At 40.5% G+C, this 22,439-nt stretch overlaps 1 protein-coding gene across 1 annotated transcript in view; it reads right to left on the bottom strand.

Annotated features, from left to right (window-relative positions):
• Window positions 1-22,010, bottom strand: part of COL4A5 (collagen type IV alpha 5 chain) — a 75,175-nt gene extending 53,165 nt beyond the window's left edge. The window contains exon 1 of the mRNA XM_068204895.1: window positions 21,800-22,010. Coding sequence (XP_068060996.1) covers window positions 21,800-21,889 — 90 coding nt within the window. The 5' untranslated portion in view covers window positions 21,890-22,010. The remainder of the gene's footprint in view (window positions 1-21,799) is intronic.
• Window positions 22,011-22,439: the final 429 nt, after the last annotated feature.

Below are 22,439 nucleotides of genomic sequence, written 5' to 3'. Positions count from 1 at the left end.
ACATTTTAGACTTCCAAATTTATGCTTAAGCAGTACAATGCAACACCTACAGCCAAAAGCACCAGCACTTTATAAAACAGGCTCTTCAGCACATCTCCAGCTGAAAAGAGCCCAGTTATGCTTCCCACCAGCAGATGTCAGGTTTTGCACAAGAGTTTAGATCAAGCCTGAAGGTTATGAGCACATTTGTGATGGTTACTAGACAAATACTTACTATGTGATTAATTCTTCCCCCCACAGCTCAGTTACTGAGAAGACACATTTAAAAACCTCTAGATTTCATGTAGCTGCATTCACACACCAGTGCAAAGCTTGACAAACCAGCTATAACAGTCTCTAGCATAAGGTGACAGTCAGGCAAGGGGTTCAAAGGAGAGGGATGTAGAAGAAGAAAGGATAAGAACATCCAAATTAAGTAACCCTTCCATACCATATTTGCATAGATTGTATTCTTCCACCCTCGTTCTAACATGGGATATTCATTGGTGCTCTGTGTTGATCTCAGATTAACAAATGTGTTTAGAGAAGTGAGATTTCTAGAATAAATCCTTTTTTTGGTAGAATTTTTCAACATAATACGTATTTCAGGCCTCTTCACAGTTAAAAACTGTGAGCCATATTAGAAGATACACTAGCTGAAACACTTCAGGGTCCAGCTTGTTCTGAGAACAGGTGCAGCACTGTATTAAAAAAACAGAGCTAATGCTTTAAAAGTTTGAAAAGCTGAGCATTTGGGGTCCTCCCTTTCAGTAATTGACAGAGACCATTATGTGCAAAGTTTCAATCAAGCAAGAAACCAGTTGGTATGTCAGGTCTGAAATATACCCACACTTGAATTCTAGCCTCCATTACCACAGAAGCATTTAGAGACATGACCCATCCCTTACCTGGCATTAGGAATGTCCTGGCTCTTAGCCTAAACATACTACCAAGCATCAGGTTGAAAATACAGAAGTAAGTTAATTCACTTTGAGCTACAAAAATCCCAGGATCAATTGAAGCATCTTTCAGCAAAAGGCAGAGCTTTGAGATTTAAGTTCAGCAGTGGTGTTACATGACATAACCAGGGTGTCTCTCCTGATCTTCCATGTGGCTTTTTTTTACCAGTTTCTTGGTGTTATGCATATGAAAACTCCAAATTCTTAGTTAAGAGGGGTTTATTGAGCCATTCCTTAGAATGAAATTGAATCATTCTAGCCTGGCTTTCAAAGATCAGGCTGGACAAGCAGTGTGGCCTGACCACATGGCTGTCCCTGTTTGGAACAGGATGTTTAAAAAATCAGGTTCCTTGTGGAGCAGTTTTAAGATGAATCTCTTTAAAAAAACTTCATTTGAAAGGGATTAACCTTAGTTACATGCAATATTCCCTTCCCTCATAGTAAAACCTTGCTTACTGTGCTGCAGCACTGATTCTGTGTTACAAGGATGGAACAGTGAGAGCAACATGGAAAACCTCTGCTGCCTCCAAGAGGTGTGGTAAAATAATAAACTGTATCAGTACATACCAAAACCCACCAAAAACTGTACTAGGACACAGAGGTTAAAATAGCACATACACAAAAAGCATGATCAAGATCCTGCACAAAGAGGAGGATTTATTCAGCCTCTGGAACAGAAGAGAGGCATTTAGTCCTCCTTGCAGCTTCCACAAAATGTTTCTAATAGAAATTTTTTCAGTTTTCAGGTACAAGAGAACTGTTGGGATGAACAGGGAGAAAGGGAAGCTGGGAGGGAAAAAGATGATATGAGACTACATGGCCCCTTCACAAAACAAGTCAGGTGCACAGTGTTGTGAAGGTGACTTTTCAGACAATTAAGCTCAGGAGTCTCTGCCCTTTGCTACTGAGTGCAGAAAGCTGCTTTGTCAGTGCTTACACATTTTTAACAGCGATTCAGCACCAAGACCAAATGAAATAGATCCCATTAATAAAACAAATGAAATAATTTGGTATGGAAGGAATCACTCAAAGCAGGGCAGCTTATGCAGCGTGCGCAAGTCCTTGTTCAGTTGCAGGTTGAATAACTACAGTGGTGAAGATCCCACAGCCCCTTCCTTATGTTGCAACTTGTATCCATTAAAAGTTTCATACACAAAGTTTCTAAAAAATGTACTTCTCTCCTTTATCTGGTTTGCACCAAAGTGCTTTGATTTAATCAATGTAGAGGCTCTTTTTAAACCTATGACTGTCTTCCAAAAGCAATTTATACATTCAGACTGGATTTCTTATGTTTTGAGTAGCTTCTTAACCTACATAATTAGCCTGTGTTGGAGAGTCAGGAGTACTCACTGAACGCTTTTTGACAAATGCTTTTTGGTTTTGGATATCCTGTTCAGATGCATTACTTGCAGGAAGGAAACACAGTCTTTCTCAGACAGCAGTGAAGGGAAGCTGAAAGCCTGTAATCAGAAAACTCTTCAAATACCCACTGTAATCAAATGGTAGTAAGTTTTTGGCATAAATCCTGGGAAGATCTATTCACCCACAAGCTTATCAAGAAGTATTCCCCCAGCAGAGTCACTTATCTTCCTGTACAAAAGCTGTATTTGGCACACTGTGCTTCTCATTTGCATTAACTTGTATCTGCACCAAATTAAAGTATTCTTAATTTAACAGTCTGAATTAAAAAAAAAAAAAACCCTGAGAATCTATATTATCTCAAGATCAATTAATGCCACTTAGAGGTCTTATTGCTGTATAACTTAAAGAAAAACCAAAGTAAAACATGATGGCACAGAGGCAAAAAACAGGCTTAATGACCTACTCTGAGTGAAAGCTGCCTTATTGTTTAGACTTTTCAGTAATCTCAAGGCCTTTTTTTTTTTAACTTGGCAAAGCAGGCACAAAAATTGCACTACAGGAGATTGCATACTGCATAACAAGTTAGTACAAGTTTGAAAATCACTCAGCAGCCACAAGCTAGAGATTTTTGATGTCACAGAATCAGTTGTGTATCTCACATGAATGCTAAGGAAATCCAGGCTCCATACTATGCATAGGAACACTTGGAATTTCTCCTGCACATGAACAATAAGTTATCTACACTTCAATCACACAAAGAAAATGGATGCAATGGCATTCCAAATGCAGAAAAATCTATGTTAAGAGCAAGATTTAGATGGTTACCATCAGTACTTTGCCCTTTGTAACCAGTTAACCATCACTAGTTCTGAAAATTATGTGACCGCCTGGGTTTCCAGATACGGAAAACTGAATTCCTCCAAACCCCAGGGGAACTCCAAGTTACACTTGGCACATGACACAGTTGGAAAACCAAGCAAGACTCTTGTCTTGTATTATTACCTGGCAGCCAGAAGCCTTCAGTAGCAGTTCAGCTCCTGGCTCTGGCCAGCAGGACACACTGTCTTAGGTGACAGAAGATAATAATAAATATTTGATATAATAGCAGGTTGTAGCTTGATCATAAGGAGCTAGTCACAATCTCCATATCTATAAAAATCTTTTAGTTTTCAACTACACCAAGATGAAGAAGGAATCAAAGCAACTTTTAAGAACTCAAGACAAACTGCTTAGATTTGCTCCTTATTGTGCTCCTGTTGCCTCCCCATTCAGGTACCTGTAAAGATGAATGCACTATCACTGCTTATTTCCTATGCTGACTTTTCCATAGCAAGACACAACCAAAGGCTCTAATTAATCTATTCAAGTTTAGCTAATCCTTCCACTGGATTTTCCTGACAGCTTCTACCCATTGAATCTGTGTGTGGAGAACAAGTTCTTTTCATTAGTATATAAAAGGAGGGATGGTATTGGCTTACTGGTCAAAGGATAATTCTTCCAGAACAAGCTTGGTCTTTTGTGTCTTACATGGACTGAGGAAAACTGCTTTATGCCACCAACAGAATGCAGTTTTGTTTGTTTGTTGTTTTTCAGTTTGAAGAAAAAAAATACATATTCCTACTCCTGGTTTGTTACAGTCAGCTCAGTGAAATGAATAGCCTAAGTCATCCTCCAAATGTGTTGTGGTTAAAAGCCTGCCTTATGCATTGGGCACATTCCACTGCTTTCTCATCAGGCGCAAAGACCTTGGTTACAAGACAATTTCAGCATATTCCATTCTCACCCCACCTCCCAGCTGCCACTCACAACTCTATTGGACAAAATATTTGTAAAAAAACTACCAGGAAGACGAATGCTGCTGCTGGAGAGAACGTTAAAACTATGAAGTAAAAAAGAAGTGATTTACCACTACACACACACAGCTGCAGGGAAACCTAGCAGCTAATAGTGTACACATAGCTAGGGGTTTAAGGGAGCTCCCAAACCCCTACACTAGAATATTTCAATAAGGTATTAGTATTAAAACATTAAGTGTAAGTTTAAGAGTAATTTAATACTCTTTCCATGAGCAAGATTATAGAGGGAAGCCAATAATTTCCAAACCTTGACACTCACAAATTACCAATCAAGAGAAGGTGAGGCTTCTTAGAGAAGCACGGTAGGTGACTCAATTAGAGTTCTGACATGACCCAAAAATTTGTTTACAAATGAACTCTCAGTTCAGGTATCAGACAACTGGATAAGAAAAAGAAAAGATAAATAGCTCAAACAATTTATTTATTCTCACATCCTCCTTATGGATAATTTTATTACAAATCAAGAATTCCCTGTTTGACAACTCCTCTCGTTCCCAGAGGAGCAAAGTGACATTACTGAATGCAGTGATGCAGTTTGTACTAACAGACTGCATACTTTTCTTGAAAGCTCCCTTCTGATAGCAGCAGGAGGTCAGAAAAGAAAAGCCTGATTGTGGACAGCCACTGATTTTAAATGCTGGTGTCACCTGTAATGCATTAAGACCCCCTCAGAGACTTAAATGATGAAGCTCCAGGGAGGTTTAACTTGAACACACTAACTTCATAAACAGATGCTGTCCTGAAGGGAACCAGACAGTTATTTGACACAACATTGTCAGCTGCCTCACCAGGTAAGGATTGTTCCCTCTAGTTGGAAAAAGATGCACAGAAATCATCAAAATAAATTCTGCCCAAGTAAAGATGGCCAGAATTTTAAAATAAATTGAAAACTGCAACAGACACTGGTGACAGGAGCTTCACTGAACTGTAGAACAATGTGAGTGAGGAGCAGAGGGCAAGCAGTAAAGGCTAGACGAAAAATGTTAATACACACTCATGTCACACTGTGTAGCAATTGCTGTTTGTGTCCTCTATTTGTATTTTCCCATACTTTTCCCTAATGACTTCTGTAGGATTTATTTGTGACAAATAATGAAGCTTTTTGATTGTTTGGTTTTACTAAGCCTTCCATTCTCTAGAATAGCCAAAGGAAGAACAATCCATAAAACCCATTCAAAAGCAATTAATCTCTGAGGGCTTCATACAGCACACAGTCTGTCTCCCCTAACAGCTCTTCAACCTGAGACTCGTAACTCAGGTTTTTCACAGATAAAAGTAACAGGCTGATGTGGTTATGAGTCTGCAAGGCTGATGTGGTTCTGAGCCCTTCCACTACCTGCAGCAGCTCTGACTGCACAGCCACAGGCAAGGACCTGCTGTGACTCAAAGATACAGTCTCAACTGGAGAATCGACACACAGTAACTTTATATTTTCCTTTCCTTCCAAGCGTTTTTAAAGCTAGTCGAGCCCTTGCTCCTGTCAGTTTTAGGTTATCAAGTACCTCAGGTCTCTCCCTTCTGTATTTACAAGCAACATGTGACCAGTTACTCTTCTTAGCAAGGTAATCAGGTAATGAAGTTACCCTAGTACCAAAAAAAGCTGAATGAAACAGAGTTTTGCATTCAGATAGAATCACACCAAACCACAAAGCTGTGGCAAAAGAACTGCAGGTACGTCAAACCCTTCAAGTTCTAGCACAGCATGCATCAGCCCCCCAGGTTTTTACTGCCAAAGAAGGGCAAGAGGGGTCAGAAACAATGGAAGTGTTAATTAGGCTAAAACCCATAGTTTTGAAGTCTTCTAGTCCAGAAAACAATGAAAAAGGACTCCCCAATTCTCCAAGTCTGACTCTAGACCATTTATTTGGTAAAATACACTTATATCTTGGAATTCCTAGAGTGTCTAAACTAACTCAAATACACACAACTTTACTGCTGAGAAGCAGTTTAACAGTGTTTTGTAGCTCATGAAAGCTCACTGTGGAAATCGCAGATTTTTCGAGCTTCTCTTGTTCGTGATTTAGGGTTGGCAGAAGAGAATCTTCACAGTAGGGGCTGTAATTACCTGTTAGACATCTGTGAAAGATATTCCTAGAATAAAGCTTATACAGTGAACAAATGCTGAATGCTATTAACATCACCCTCTGCATTCAAATATGACAGCTTACCAATTGTCAGCATAAGTTCAGCATCAGAAAAAAAAGGAGCATAAATACTGAATAATTTTATCAATTGTAAAGACTGACTCTGTTGTTCACTCTGATTAAAATCAGCAAATTCAACATACAGCAAAGCATCAGTTAAAAATGCCTTTGCTCTAAGAGGATGGCTTAAGTAATCTTCCTGCTGTAACCATGCAAAAGCCACAAACTCAATTATTCATACCTTTATTTATAATGCAAATAAATTCAGCCTTTCAATTCCAAGCAGACAAAGATTTAAGCTTTTTTTTTTTGATGGTGGTTTTGAAGAGTATCCTCATATTCATTAGCTTCCCAAGATCTGTGTAACAAAACACCTGTGCAGTTTTCTAGCTAAGGATTTACTACTCCTCCAAGTCAAATATTTCACCATTTATCTTCAGCAAGTTGATTTTCCCTTCACTTGCCTGGACAGAAATATAACCAACAAACAAAAGGTTTTGACAAGGAGAGTTAAAGCAGCTATTGTGAGTTCTAATTATGATTTCACATCCATGCTCTTTAGGCTTTAGCAGGTGCACAAATTTGCAGATAATTTATTATTCATATATCTGTGTGAAGTCAGCTATGGCAGCAAAGTCATCACAGGTCTGTAATCCAAATGGCCATCCTTTTCTCACTAAAGTGGTGTATTTATGAGCAGTAACATTGCTAAAGCAGAATATGAATTAAATGCTTTTACATGCTCTTCTAAGGAATTGTTTCCCTCAATCTACCCAAAGATGTGAAAAGAATAAAAATACCATGGTCTAAAATGTAAGAGTCAAAATATGTTTGCAGAAGTTCTCAGCCAATTTTTTTTTTAACTACGGGAACTTCTGGCATGCAATTTCATCTGTTGCACCTCAAGGCACTATCTTTCTTTGAAATCTGTACAATATAAGACCTGTTCAGACTGGCAGAGGAAACCTTTAGTTGTAGTAGCTACAGTTCTGGCCAGAGTGAATGAGAACACAAGAGACAGGTTAAAAACCATTCTCAAGCATCTGATGGATAAACAACTCCTCTTTTTTCCTCTGAAGGGGTAGCACTATGTGCTTGTTGTTTAGATACACGAATAACTACTAATAATAACAACATGGAATAACTGTAAGTGATCTGCTAAGTCTAGTTATCACATCCCAAATGAATGGTCTGATTAACTGGAAAGTTTAAGAATTAATAAATTATCTTAGAATACAGTTACTACAAATTGGTTGGAATTAAAGGTGTACTTAGAAAACCCCTAAAATTATAAGCAAGAAAAGCTAGGCACAACTACCTTCAGAATATGCAAAAATTGAAACAAGCTTGTCTGTGTCAAAAATATTTTGTGCTACAAGAAATGGACAGGAGTTCTTATCTAATGAGGATTGAACTTTTCTGCCTGTACCTTGTACCAAAACAATATGGAATTTATTGCTTTAAACTGAACTAATGATGGTTCTTTAACATACAGTTTTTCATAAAGAGTATCTTTCACAGAAGCTTCTAGTTAAAATAATGGCAATACTTGCAGCAACAGATCTTCCCATAGACCAGTCTAACTACAGGCAACCTTTGGAGTCAAGGACTCTCTACTGAATGAACACCCCAAAACTTGAACAACTTTGATTAATCCCCAAACTGCAACTATTTACCCATTCAGAACAGGAGGTATCACAACCTGGCAATTTCTCTGTATCTGTCTCCTAAACCTGAACAGAAGGCAGAAAGTAGAAGAGCCCAGCTGGGCATGTAACTCTTTACTCCCATTCTCAATACTTGGGTTTAAGAAGGCTGAGGCTGACAACTCTTCAGGACATGAAGAAACATTAGGTAGAAACTTTAAGTACAGAGTTTAAGGAACAGTTAGCCCTTGCAACTCACAGTAGTTCACTCCTATTTCCTACACAGCCTTCCATCTTCAAAAATGATTGCTGCCCTGTGCTTTAAGGGGCACCGCCAGCCTTGCACTCAAGTGTAGGTGAGGAAAAGAACATGGACAGTTTTCACCACTTCTGAAAACCCTAAGGTTTCTGCAGTCTATTAGTCTTAGAACACAGAGAATGGGCTTCAGTGCAGTATATTTTACTGGGTGAGACAAAGTAAAATAATCAGATCAAGCTCTCTTGCCCTTCTCACAAGCATTTCAAAGCTACAATTGAAGAGACCTGAGAAGCCAAGTACTTCTGGCCTAATGAACATGAATTTCCAAACAGCTACACATCAGGCTGTATGAATTGGTAAAAATTTCCTTTAACAACAACTTAGAAGTACTATCTTTATGCTGCCATCCAGAGGCAGCATCTTACAAAGCATCTATGTTTAGATTTGGCATGTACACCTCCTGGTAAACAGTGCAAGCTAAGAGCATTAAACCAGAATGTAAACTACCAGGTGGCCTTCTCAATCCACTCCATCTCCACATTAATGAACTCATTAATGAACTGACAGATGCCAAACACCACATTCATTTCCTTCAGCAAGCACTGCAGCTGCACGAACCTCTAAATATACAGCGTATCTAGAGAAACATCCTGAACAAAGTAACTCTGGTTGGCTTTGCAGTTTGGGAATGCATACATTTCATACCACCTCTGTAGGCAGTCTACACCTCACTACTGCTCATTTCAGTTCTAAATGCTGAACTCTGAATGCAAGCCATCTTCTAACTTTTGTACAGATCATAAGTGAACCCCTAAACAAGTACTCAGCAAATTAGAGGAATGGTTAGTTTTAAGCACGCCTCCATCTTTGCCTGGACAGCTACACATCTCTACAACTCACACCATCCCTGAGACACCCACATGGAGCACCTGGCAGTCAGTCAGTGGCAGGATACAGTAAGCCACTTGACTTTTCAGGAAGTCTCAGTTTTACTTTTATTTTACACACAAGTCTCTAATCACCAGCCTCTTGGGGCTTCCTGATTTTTTCCAGCTGCAAATAAGAAGTGCCATATGGTACTCATTATAGGTTAAGATTTAATAGTCATTTAGGACCTTTCCCATGTGACAGGTGTTAGATGTTGCCACTTTCTATAACCATGTCCAAATGTAACACAAACCTAGACCAAACGGTCAGTTAGGCTCCTAAGTCTCAGATATGCTTGCAAGCCAAGTATTACACACTCATAGCACCAGTCATTCTGGCACTCTGTTTTTACTCCTTTCCCAGTTAAAGAAATTGAATAAAGACACAGACATTTCACAGACAGGAAAATGTCCTGTTCCTCACCCTTGTCCATATAACATGCAATAGAAGAAGCTTCAGTCCCAGAGTCCTGTTAACAGAGGTCAGACATTTGTCACTGACAACTGCATTTTCAGGTGTCAAGAGCATGAAGCAGACCACACAAGAACAGAAACCCATTTCTTCCTTGGAGAAAGGAGGCAAAATAGAATAGCATTTCAGATTAATCCAACTCCATTCTGGTCTATTTTGAAACTAGTGAGAGCACTAAATGAATACCAAAGATTAAGCGAATACACATGCTAAAAAGAATAGAGGCTGTGCAGAGTGATATTGCACTGAGATGTTATCTGAAGAAGTCCACACCCTCCTAACTGCCAGAACAAGACCTAACTCACTTTAAGGCTTGGTGGGTGTCTGGGGGATTTTTTTAATTTGTGGTGGAGGCGATTATCAGCTCTATTCTCCTTCAGTTCTTGGACCAAGTATCATAGCTTCAAGGTTCTTCTAGTTTGAGCTGTTTTATCATTTGTTTATGCCTGTGGCAGCAGCACACTCTATGTGTGCACTTTAACACCTAAAGAGAGCACTACAGGCAGCACTTTCTCTGTGGTGCTCAATGCTAACCAGGAGCTACTCTCCAGCCTCAGGTAATCAAAGCTGAAAAAGTAAGTGGCACTGAAGAGGGCCTAGTTAAACAAGGAAGCAATGGAGACCAAACAATTCTCCTAACCCTGTAAGTCAAAGGCACTTGTAAAAGAATGAAACATCAGGATCTGAGGAGATGGGAGACCCTTTTACCCACATGGGTTCAGAAATCCCTAAAGCTGCTGAAAGTTGAATATTTAGTGAGAGGTCTCAGATGCCTGTTCAGAAACTCCCATGCTGGACTGCAGCAGATATGGAGTACCCTCAGTGTCAGCCTCTCAAGTTCATTCACTTAAGCACTGGTTATGTGCTATAGCAGTAGCTCAGGGCTCCCTAGAGCACCTGCCACTTCAAGTGAGGTACTTCTGTGCAAAATGCACCTTCCTATGAAGGAGTGACCTTATGGTGAATGGAGAATCACAACAGTAATTTCCCAGACTATCTTACAGGAAAAAAAAACCAAAAGGGGGCCTGAATGTATTTTATTGCCTTTAAAATGCTGTAAGACAGCCCCCGGCTAGTGTGAGTAGAACATTCTATCTAGCACATGCAGATCTTGGAATTTGATACTCAACTTTGATAAGAAGAAAAAGATTCCACTCCCTTACACAAGAGAAATTACATCTAGAGGCTATAAATTACATTATCCTGAGAATCATTACATTCAGATTGCACGGATCATCACTAAACAGAAAGCAAGTCTCAGGAATTAAGTCACACTTCTCAGAGACTTGCTATGTTAAAAAATTTGAACACATGCAAGGAAGTAGTTGGAAGGGCCATAGATTAGATCTTTAAATAAAACATTAAAAAGCCAACAAAATTTTTAAAGCATTAACATTGTATCAATTACAGCACAGGCAAATGAAATCTGATCAGTGCTAGAGAAAGGGAGGACAGAGGGACAGGAAAGACACTATATTTTTGTTTCAAAGGGAAACAAAAGGGGAGGGAGGGAGGAAATCTTCAGTAGCAGCACTGAGCTTCTCCTCACTTCAATACTTGTAAATTTACATTATTGCTTTTGTCAGCAATTGATTTTATTCCCAGTCACATTCTTGAGGTTCCCCAGTAGCAAGTTGATAATATGCAACCTGAAGTATCTCCTTGCAGTGATTCTCTGACCAGGTCCAAGGATGTCAGTGAGCTGTCTTCCTTACATCACACTAAAATACTGTCAGTTTAAAAAAAGGTGGAGGTGGGGGCAGTTAGGCAAAGAGAGCTCCAACACCCCAGCACAATAATTAAAGTGAGGAGATCCATTCATAAGAAACAGCCCTCAAGTATTATTAAAACTTGAGATGCAGTTCAATCTGAAGCTTGGCAGGAATAAGAAACAGCCTCTGGCATTTGTACTCGTTCCAAAACAAAGTCACTTTCTCTAAGGGAAAGTATTCCCTCAGGCAGCCCATTGTAGGGAGTATACCATCTTCCACAAGTGCTATTTGCAGCCAAACATATGCAAAGAAAATAACCTGCTTCAAGTCTGACACATGCTCTGCATCCTGCACTAATCAGTAAGTTAACTGCAAATATTGAATTAGGAGCTTTCCCACCAAATTTTAACATTATTCCTACAGCAAGCAAGGTTTGGAATAGAAGACAGTGCTTCAATGTCCTTTTAGACTGCAACTATTTGAGTAATAAGCAGAAATTCAAAGCCAGCTCTACTTTGAGCAAGAGGTCACCAAATCTAGACTCCAGAACAGAAGGATTATGCTTCCAGCCTAAGTTTTACTATGATCCTACAATAAATTAGCTTGGAACATCACCACTTTTAAATTTTGTTATCTACACCTAAGTAAAACTTTTCAGAATGTTAAATCTAACAATATTTTTGTGGTGGGTGCCAGATGCCCACCAAGTTCCACTATTACTCCTTACCTGGACAGGAAAGAAAAAATATAGCAAAAGGTTCCTGGGCCAAGACAAGCACATGGAGAGATCATTCAGCAGTTAGCATCACAAGCGAAACAGACTCAGGGAAATAAATTTTATTGCCAATCAAAAGTCATTGTAGGGTAATGAGAAATAAAATAAAAGACCTTCCAACACCTTGCTCCTGGCTTCCTTCTTCCCAGGTTAACTTCACTCTCAATTTCTCCACTCCTACCCCCCCAGCAGCACAGGGGGGTTGGGAATGAGGGTTCTGGTCAGTTTGTTACATCTTGTCTCTTCATTATCAGTTTCTAATTATTTCCTTCAGAAAATTCATCTTTACACTTTAAATATCCACCTTCTGTATTGATTCTTTTAGCAACTGATGATTACACTCCTGAACACCACCAGAAAGGTAATTCTTGTTATTTTAAGTCATTTTCTACCAAAATGATCAGCATATTCAGAGTCACAGAGTAAGCCGAGTTGGAAGGGATCCTCAAGAATCACGAAGTCCAGCTTCTGGCTGTGCTTAGCACGACCCCCAAGAGTCACACCATGTGCCCTTTGCTTACCTACTCTTTCTGCTATCAAGACAAAAATAGTTACCGAAAAGCTTACACTACAACTTAGAACAATACATCTCAGATTAATCTGCTTGTTATGTTAAACACATCTGCTTAGTCCAATTGTTTAAAAAGACAGGGGAAAAAAAGTATTACTATTTCCATTACTATTTCTATAACAGACCATGCTCTTCCTCCACAATTACTTTTGCAGCATATCAGCAATCTACGGTTCTTTAAAGAGACCTGTTTCATTACACTGATGTTTGGGTACAGTATACCCAAGTCCTGAAAATACACATTTCCTGAGCATGACTAGACCTGTCAACAAGCATTTTCTCATCCAAGCATGAAGAAGTTTTCTAGGTTTACTTAGGATACAAAAATTCATACATAAGACAGAGATGTTTTAACACTTTATTATTGCCACTGCTTTAAGAATATAAAAGATTCTAGAACAGAAAATTGACTTTCTGCTGATACAGGAGTGCCATTCATTTTATTGTCAAGAGGTTTCCATTAGCATTCTGACTCAGAAATGAAATGATGTATATACTCTTCCTTCAATCAAAATTACAAAAATATTTCCACCCAGACAAACACCAAGTTCTGCATGGATGTTTTCACTGTGTGTCTGGGCAGACTCTGGGCACAGCCTTCTAGCAACTTTGATGGCACTACCTTCCCTATTAAAAAAGGCACCAAATGAATATTGGAAGCTAAACTACCAAAACAAAACACACTCAAGCTTTGCAACTTACAGAATCACAGAATGAACTAGGTTGGAAAAGACCTTTAAGATCATCTAGTTCAACCTATGACCTAACCTAGCACCTCATCATCAAGGAAACCACAGCACTGAGTGCTGTGTCCAGTCTTTTTTTAAGCACCTCCAGGGCAGATGATTCCATTGCCCAATCACTTTTTCAGTGAAGAATTTCTTTCTAACATCTAATCTAAACTTTCCTTGGTGCAGCTTTAGGTGTCCTTCTGCAGATGATTCCATCGCCCAATCACTTTTTCAGTGAAGAATTTCTTTCTAACATCTAATCTAAACTTTCCTTGGTGCAGCTTTAGGCTGTGTCCTTCTGCGAGTTGTTGCCTGCAAGAAGAGCCCCACCTGACTACAGCCACCTTTCAGGTAGAGAGTGATAAGGTCACCCCTGAGTCTCCTTTTTTTCCAGGCTAACTTCTCATTCTCTCTAGATTTTCTCCCTAATTATTTTAAATATTGTTAAAGTCTTAAGCCATTCAATAAGTAATGGTTTTGCAGAAATCTCAATTTTTTTTCCTCATGTCTGATGACACAGTGAACTGATGAAAAGAGATGGCAAAGTCAAATATAAATTCTCATTTCTCAGTGTAGAAGCTTCCTTTCGAATAGCTTTGCCCTTTAAGGTTGAATATACAAGAGAAGTGTTCTAACTAACTCAGAACAAGTATTTTCTATTAAGAAGTCAATTCTTATTGTCTGAATGACAGCTAGAAATTACCTTGCAGAAACAATGGCTTCTGCTGTCTTTCTGTGTGACAGGTTGGTTCTAAGTAAGTTGACTCAAAAAACCCACTGTCTCATAAAAAGGATTATTTTTAAAAGATTTTAAAACCGAGTTCATAAGCTCCTTCACCCAAATATTTTTTTTCAGTGGCATTTCTTGTCAGGACATCACAATTTCTAGGAGCTGGAGGCTTGTCTAGCCTTGCCTGCAAGACACGTTAGTTTTCATTGCTTTAAGTAAAGCAATTTAATTGTGGGTTTTAATAATTGCTACTTTAATTCAAGGTGTAGAAAGAATGCAGTTCATGGTTCAGGGTGGTCATTTTCTTCCTTTCTATCAGATTCCTGGGGCATTTAAGTGCATAAAGAGAAAGGTTTGCTTTTGAAGAACTGATGATGCATTTAACAGACACAGACTAATGCTAGATAGAAATATATTTACCATTAATGAAATAAAATCTTTCCTAAGAAAGGAAAACAAGCCTTCATTGCTAACATAGTGAATTACAAAAAATCAGCTATAATTGTAGAATTAATGGTTGCCTAAGCTTGACAGCTTTATGTAATTAATAACTAATGCTTGCTATACTTTCACACAGAATGCAGGAGTTAGAGTGGATAGAAACCAGAACAGATAGAAATAAACCTAACTATTCTGAATATACTCTAGGTTTTTGATATTTGCAGAGTACTGGAGAAATTAAGGTAAGTCCAGAATACATAATCACTTCTTATTTCCCCTAACTACTTTTAAGTAGTCCAAGGATTCCAAGTCACAAGTTTTGCATCATGCTGCTTATACTATAATACAAATTAAGTTACTACTTCATACAAATTAAGACTCAGTCATATCTTTCTAGATTAAGATAGAAAAGTAGAAAACTCCTATTATAACAAAAGCATTAAGGAGTTGGTAATAGGAAAATAAGACTGCCAGCCTACAACACTGCAGGCAAGCAAAAAACCACAGCACCCATTGGTAACTGATTCTTCCAAACATCCAGCTAATTACTTGAAACAGCATTCAAAACTCATCACTACTACAAGGGCTCAGCACAATTTCTCTCAGTACAAATGTTGTACTTTACTTCACTTTAGAACTATAGTTGCCAGATAAAGACAAAATTTTATACATTGCATAATAAAGTTCTATATTTTTGTCCAGCCCAGTAACCATATAAAAAGACAGTCAAACTGAAAAATAAGCTAGAAAAGAACATCAGCATAGTTCTGTTTCATTTTCTATACAAAAGCACTAAGATATTGTGACTTCTGTCACTTACAGCAGTGGTTCCTAAAACAAGATGAGCTGAAGAGTCTCTATGGAGCTTTATCTTTCCAGTGAGTGGTTCTGAATCTCTGAAATGAAGCCATTTCCACTGCAGCTCTGGATATTTGCCATGGCTCTCAGGTGAGTCTGTGCAGCAAACAGCACCAAATGGACCTGCCAAACCTCTATTTCTTCTACCAGAGCCAATGAGGTGATCTTATCTATCAGAACTAGGTCTCCAAATACAACAGCAGGACAGACAACTACTGCAGCAGAGAAAGAGATGTCAGGAGATGAAAGTCTTGGTTTCATACCAGTGAACCACATCAACAGCAAGCAAGGATTTCCTCCGTGCTCACTGTTCCTCCTGGAGAAGGGGTGTCTGCCACATCCACAGACCTCAGGAGTAACCAAAGGTTGTGGAAGTCTGGTTTCTAAAAGCATCTAAATTCTCTAGGAAGCAGTATAGCATAAATATCTTTATCTACATTAATGGTGTAGTTTAAAATTAAGATTCACCTTGCTAACAACTAAAGCCAGTCCTAGAATAAAGACACTGTCCAACATGTTTAATGCCTTTCAGCAGAAAATCCTGACACATACAGACACTGGCAAAAAGACTCACTAACCTGTGTTAGTATTCACTGTATTAACTTCAGGGAAGTGAATAAGCCTTGGCTTATTTTGAGGGAAGAGAGGGAAAAGCAGGATTTCAGCAGCACTACAGCAGCAAAGCTTATCTAGTATGCACTCGTATCATGTTAGATTAGAGCAGGACAGCTCTGCAGGTCTAGCTATACCTTAATAAAACAAATCATTCTGTAGATAATAAACTAGAACCAAAAGTAAAACAGCAGTGTGTTGCACATATATGCTTTTTACAGTGCTAGGAGAGAGACGAGATTGAAGTTCAACTCTGACATTTTAATTCTCTGTAGAGATTAGGTAAAAGAAACAAAATACAGATGAGAGACTAAACTATTTCCCTTGCCCTCCAAAGGGAGGGAACAAAGAAATCCAACAACAGAGCTGCAATAACCAAGAACCTTCAAGTGAGCTGAAATCCATAGCTTTAAAGCCTCTTTCTTTCCTACTCCTAAAACACACTCCTCAAGTAAAAAAAAAATCCCAAACCAAAACCTTTAAACAGTGTCTATATTGCCACTACAATTTCTCTTCTGTTCCATTATAACAGAATAATACACATACACACTCCATAAGACACCTCTACAAAACTGGAAGACAAAATTAAAATTCTGAATGCTATATGCTGGCAACTTAAGAGATTATTGATTAACTAGTAGAAACTGAATTAAAAAAAACCCAACATTTAATCTGATACCTTGCAATCTGCAATTTAACTTAATGAATTATGACTAACTTTTAATTACTGGATATAAAAATGGTCTTAACAGAAAGTACACCTAGGAGCACAACTGTACGTCCACGTAATCTTAGACTTCTAGCATATTTCAAGCCGGAAAGAGCCTTGGGGTTATTTAGTCCAGTCTGCTAATCAAACATGTAAAAAGAGAGGCAGGGTTTCCTAAATAGGAATCGCACATTATCAGTCTTTTTGAAGCAGACTAAAGATCTGTCTACTAATACATTAGTTTCAGCATCATGCCTTCTGGAAGAAGGGAGAGTAAAGGATTAACAGGCTTAAGCTACAATGTAAAACTTGTAATACAGCTTTGCAATTATCTAATTGCCCTTCATTCATCTCTCTTAAAATTAAGATCACATCTTGCAGTCTTTGCTTCTTGCAGTGCCCACAACAAGTTGTCCAAGAAATACTTAAGCTCTGCAAGAAAGACTCAGTCAATTTCAAAGCAATTTTTTTAAAAATAAGCAACAGATTTCTTTTTATAAATAGGACCCTTTCCTCTTCATCTCAGCTAGGTTTATTCTGATGACAATTTCACATCACATTGAAGCTTTTTCTCCCCACACTTAGCAACCACATACCCAGGATGCTCAGCACATTGCCTTTTTTGCAGACACTGCACTGTACCAATGACATTTAATAAGGTTTAATTGCATTGCAAACCTTTCAGAGGAGGGTAGAGAACACTGCTTAGTGATCCTTAAAACGGCATCAGCACTCTATATTTTGAACAAGATTTATTTCAGGTACTCTTGAGAATAGATGGTTTACAGCACTAAAGTCTGCAGTCAACACCAGCTTGCCAAACACTGCATTGAGCAGGAACTTCAAAGCACCCCAGTGGTTTTTTATGTTACTGACTCCACACAGCCTTATGAAACAGACAAGCAAGAAGTGTCTTAATTCAAAGCAATTTTGTCTGGTATTATCACCGTTGGCAGAGGCTACTTTCCATTCAGAGCATTTGTGCAACACCATTCCTAGAACATACACCTGAGCATTGCCTGGCTATCTTGTTCTGGGGTGATCAGTGGGCTGTTTGCACAGCTGATACAATTGGAAAAGGAAGCTTTCTCATCTCAGTGAAAGAAAGGTAAAAATGCACAATGCATCTTCACTGCATGTGCAAAACACATTCTTCCCTGTACTTTGCTCCAGACTGAAAATATGCACATTAGATTTGCTGGGATGCCCTTCATGATTTCAGTAGTTTTGTAATACAGAAAAGTTTGCACATGTTCTAGTAAACCCAACAACAGCTAATTGCATTACAGTAAGCATCATTGCTTATTCATAGTAGAAAAAAAAAATCACTACATAAATTTACATTTGTTATTAAATAAATTAACTAACTTTGTCCTAGGAAAATTTCCCTTTCTCCTTTAAGAAAGGTAACTAATAATTGGTTCCAATGCATACATTATTCATTCATGACCAGGAAAATGAAAGCCTAGGAATTCCCACTGAAATATCATTCTATTTCCATCATGTGGAAAAACTTAAAAAAAAAAAAAAGAAAGATTTTGTAAAATATTCTGTTATAGTCTAAATTGTTCTTACATCCTGCTTCATTCAGGATTCCTTGGATATGGCAGCATTTTAGTACATGCTAGAACAGAACTTGAGATATAACTTTTACTGTATATCTTCAACTAAAAGCCATGGAAGTTCAAAACCAAAACACGTGACATGATAAGTTGCAAGCAAGAGGCCTTCAGCCTTGATGTTATGAAACCCATCTTGTGCATGACTAATCAAGACACATCTACAGAATTTCAGGATTAAATACCTTCTGAATCCTAAAAGCCAGCTTCCACTGCTTTCTGCTTTTACAGACCTAGCTTTTATAACTAGAAAGAGCCTCTGCCAGTTATGAAACAGAAAATAATAACAACCACCACCACCAGCATGATAAAATAGTTAGAACAAACAAGAAACACAGATGACCATCAAATTAACCATATTGATCATGTACCTTGTAATTACTGACACGGTACCATGTATTTTTACATATGGGACCCTCAAAAGGAAAAAAAGAAATTTCAACTAAACTTGGAGAACTTTCACAAATAACACATTACTTCCCTAAACACAAGTTATATCCAACTTGCCAGCCTGCCTTACCATACTTGAACAACTCTTTTCAACCCCATACTTTTAGTCAAAGTGGAATTATAATGGAAGGCAAAAAAAAAAAGACATTGCAGACACTACTCAATTTTTACTAACTTTTGGACTGACAAAGTCTATTTAGACTTTGAAAATCTGGGCCTTAGCTATGAGGGAATTTTTTCCAGTATAAGCCAATAGTCAGTCACTAACTTCTAGTGAGTTTCATAGACAGCACAACTGAAGAATCTAGTCCATCTATGTTCTCTAATTAAACAGATTTCCCAGTCACAGCTAGCAATCACTTTTCTATAACACAGTGCAAGTGTAAACCTGCCAGGAGAAGAAAAAAATTCTGCTTATAAAAGATTGGCTTATATATATGTATGTGGATTTATATTAAAACTAGCAAGGCAGTTAAGCAGTGATTGAAATTGTCCATTGGTATAAGTCCTCATACTCTCTGCTGAAAGCATACAAATAAGCACTTTTAAAAAATATTCTAACTTTATTAATTGATGAAACCATCTTCCATCTCATTCATTCGCCCATTCGAAAGCAGAACCATTTTCAAACTGCCAGTTACTTTTACACTGTCCATCAGTAGTCACACGCCTCACTCTACATCAACAATGAGTCCGCACAAGAGTGCAGAGCATGATCCATATGCTGCTCACCAAGTGTAGACTATGGGCTGTGAAAACCCAGCAATAAAATCTGAACAAGGAAATCCATATCTACTTCACTACGAAATAAGTCAAGGATTTCTCTGTGATGGGCACATAGGCAGATGATTCTTAACTATGTTCTGTCACTTGGTAACTGATCACATAGCAATACACACTATTACAACAATCTGGAGCAAAGAAGATACACCTTTTTTATTGGAAATGTGAATTATGATGTTCAATAACAATTTCAGGTATTATTTGAATAAGGACACCAGAATGACTTGAAGTCATTTTACCAAATTTGCCCTTTTGGGGAGACGATTCTGACACAAGATCCCAAAACAAAATTCACACAAGAGACTGTATGTATCAAACATACTGCTGCAGCATCTACTCAACCCTTTCTGACAATAGGTAGAATAAATTGCTGATACCCATTAACAAGGATCAGCAGTATTTTACGTTATCACAGGAAATTCAAAAACATCAGAACACCAAAGTACTGAGAAACGATTAGAAAAAAACATATTACAAACGACCAGTGGGATTTATACAGTGTGGAACAGAGACATCTCTCTCTTTCCCCCGCCCCCACTTAGCCCTTGGGTCTTCAGTTAATCTTATCTCACTGCAAATCCTAAGAGAGGCTGCAGCACAAGGTGGTGTTAAGAGCCAAAAATTCTACCACTGGTTTTGCTCCCTTCTTAATTTCTCCCAAGGTAGGGGACTGCCTACAGGGTCACCACAGACCCCTTCCCACACCCCACAGATGCACAGTAATTGCACACGCAGAACTCTGCTTGGACACTTCCCTGAAGAAAGAAAAGGGCCACATTTATGCACACAAATCTCCCCATCTTCAAGCCCTACCTGCTAAAACAGTGAAGTGCTGTAGGTGGGACTGCCAGGGTCCTTCTTTGGGGTGGGGGTATCGGCAGGCTGGCTGGGCTGAGGCCTTACTGAACAGAGCACCAGAACCAGGGGCACAGACAATGTGGAGCCGAGCAGCTCCGTATCAGTGAGCACTGCTGGCACACCAGTATCACTTACACTTGGGCTCCCACCTGGGCACAGTAAGGAGGGGTGGAAGAGGAAGGAAGTATATTGTGGCTAGTCTCTGCTTTTTCAGAGAGTAGATGAAAGGTCTACAAAGTTTCACTGTAAAGGAATGCACTTCAAAGGAGAGTTCAAGACAAATAAGATTTTGTCAGTGCTAACTACAGAATTGAAGGGGGGGAGTAGCAGAATTATACTCTGCACCTATTACTATAACATATTATGACTTTTCAACTAGAAAGGAATCCTAAACAACAGAAATCTGTAAATTTTTTTCACTTTCCAAGTAAACCTAAAAAAAAAAAAGTTAAAAAAGATACATAGATCATAAAATCTGAAATTAACGCAGGTTAAAGTGGGAACATTTTTAGATCATTTTACCACTTGTTAAAAGCTAGAGGTCTTAGTCAAATAGCCTGAAACCTGAAGCTAGCGATCACCTCTCCCACCTCTCAGTCCCACGGCCCTGCCGCTCCAGGGAAGCCGGGACAGCATCCCTTTTCCAAAGGCAGAGACCCAAAGTCTCCTCCAGGCCGCCTGCCGTGCGCTCTCCACTACACCGCACACATTTACCATCTCCGCTAGCACTTCCACTTGAGTTTTAAGAAAGCAGAAATACAACCCTCGAGAAAACCAAGTCCCAGTGTGAGGCACAGTCCTCCGACGAGCCATGCCCACATGGCTCCATCTCCCTGCCATATGCAAGTGTTACTCACGGCTGCAGGTGATGGCTCAGCGGCAAGAGCTCAGACACCTCTTCACGGAGTTCTTTGGGGGGAAAAAGGCAGGGGGGGGAATCTTTCCTCCTTTGTCCTGGAGGAACAGCGGGTTCAGAGCCCACACTAAGCTCACCCGAGCTTCCCCCGCCTCGCACTCCCTCCTTCCCCGGAGCTGCCGGCGAACCCAGACGTGCGGGCGGCCCGCGGGGAGCGGTCCGGTCCGACGGGGCAGCACCGCGGGGCTCTGCCCAGCAAGAGCGGCCCGGGAGCCCCAGCACCAGCGGGCAGCCGGAGAGACCCTCCCGCGGCCCAGCCTCGCCGACCCCCGCCCGCGCAAGGAGCCACCGAGCTCCTGTCAGGGGGATGCCACCTTCAGCCACCCCAGCCCTAAACGGGCTCCAAAGCTCCCCCCAAGGCTCCACACCGCGGCCGCGCCGGGCAGGGACCGCGGCGCCCGAGGAGAACAAGGAGGGCGCCCCGCACTCACCGCCGCCGCCGCCTCCTGCGGCCCCCAGCACCCCAGCACCAGCACCAGGCAGCCGGCGGCCAGGCTGCAGCTCCACCGCCGCGGCTCCATCCCGCCCGCTCAGGAGCTCCGGGGCCGGCCCTGCGGCGCGGGCATAGCCCGGCGGGGCAGCGCGGCTCCTGCAGGCGGCTCGCACCGGCCGCCCCGACGCCAGCGCCCGCCCCTCTGCCGCGCTCGCCCGCTTCTCCTGGCTCAAGTCCTCCCGGGACTACAGTATTCCTCCGCTCCGGGGGCGGGCGGTGTGGGGCACACTGCTACCGCCCCTCTCCGAGGAGGCCACAATCCCCCCACCCTTCCCTCGGGCGCCGCGGTTCTGTCGGCTCGAAGAGCGGGCGCCGCCTCTCCCCGCCCTGCACCTCCACCGGGCGGGCAGCTGGACCCCGGACTATTTTCTGCAGCGGAAGTTGCCGGGGTGGGTGGGTGAAGGGGCACTTGTTGCCAGTGCTGGGTCGCCCCTCCGGAGGGGAGGGCGGCGGGCGCGGGGCTCGCCCGGCTCAGTCTCGGCCCATCCGGCCCCGCTCAGGTGCGACGCCTCGGCGGGGACTGCGCAAACTTCCTGCCTGGGCACGCTGTGAGTGCCTGCAGGGGCTGCGCTGCTTCG

The sequence above is a fragment of the Anomalospiza imberbis genome, chromosome 14 (assembly GCF_031753505.1).
Source record: "Anomalospiza imberbis isolate Cuckoo-Finch-1a 21T00152 chromosome 14, ASM3175350v1, whole genome shotgun sequence".
NCBI classification, from domain to species: Eukaryota; Metazoa; Chordata; class Aves; order Passeriformes; family Viduidae; genus Anomalospiza; species Anomalospiza imberbis.
Note: the sequence above shows the minus strand (reverse complement) of the source record. Positions and strands in the feature narration are given on the sequence as shown.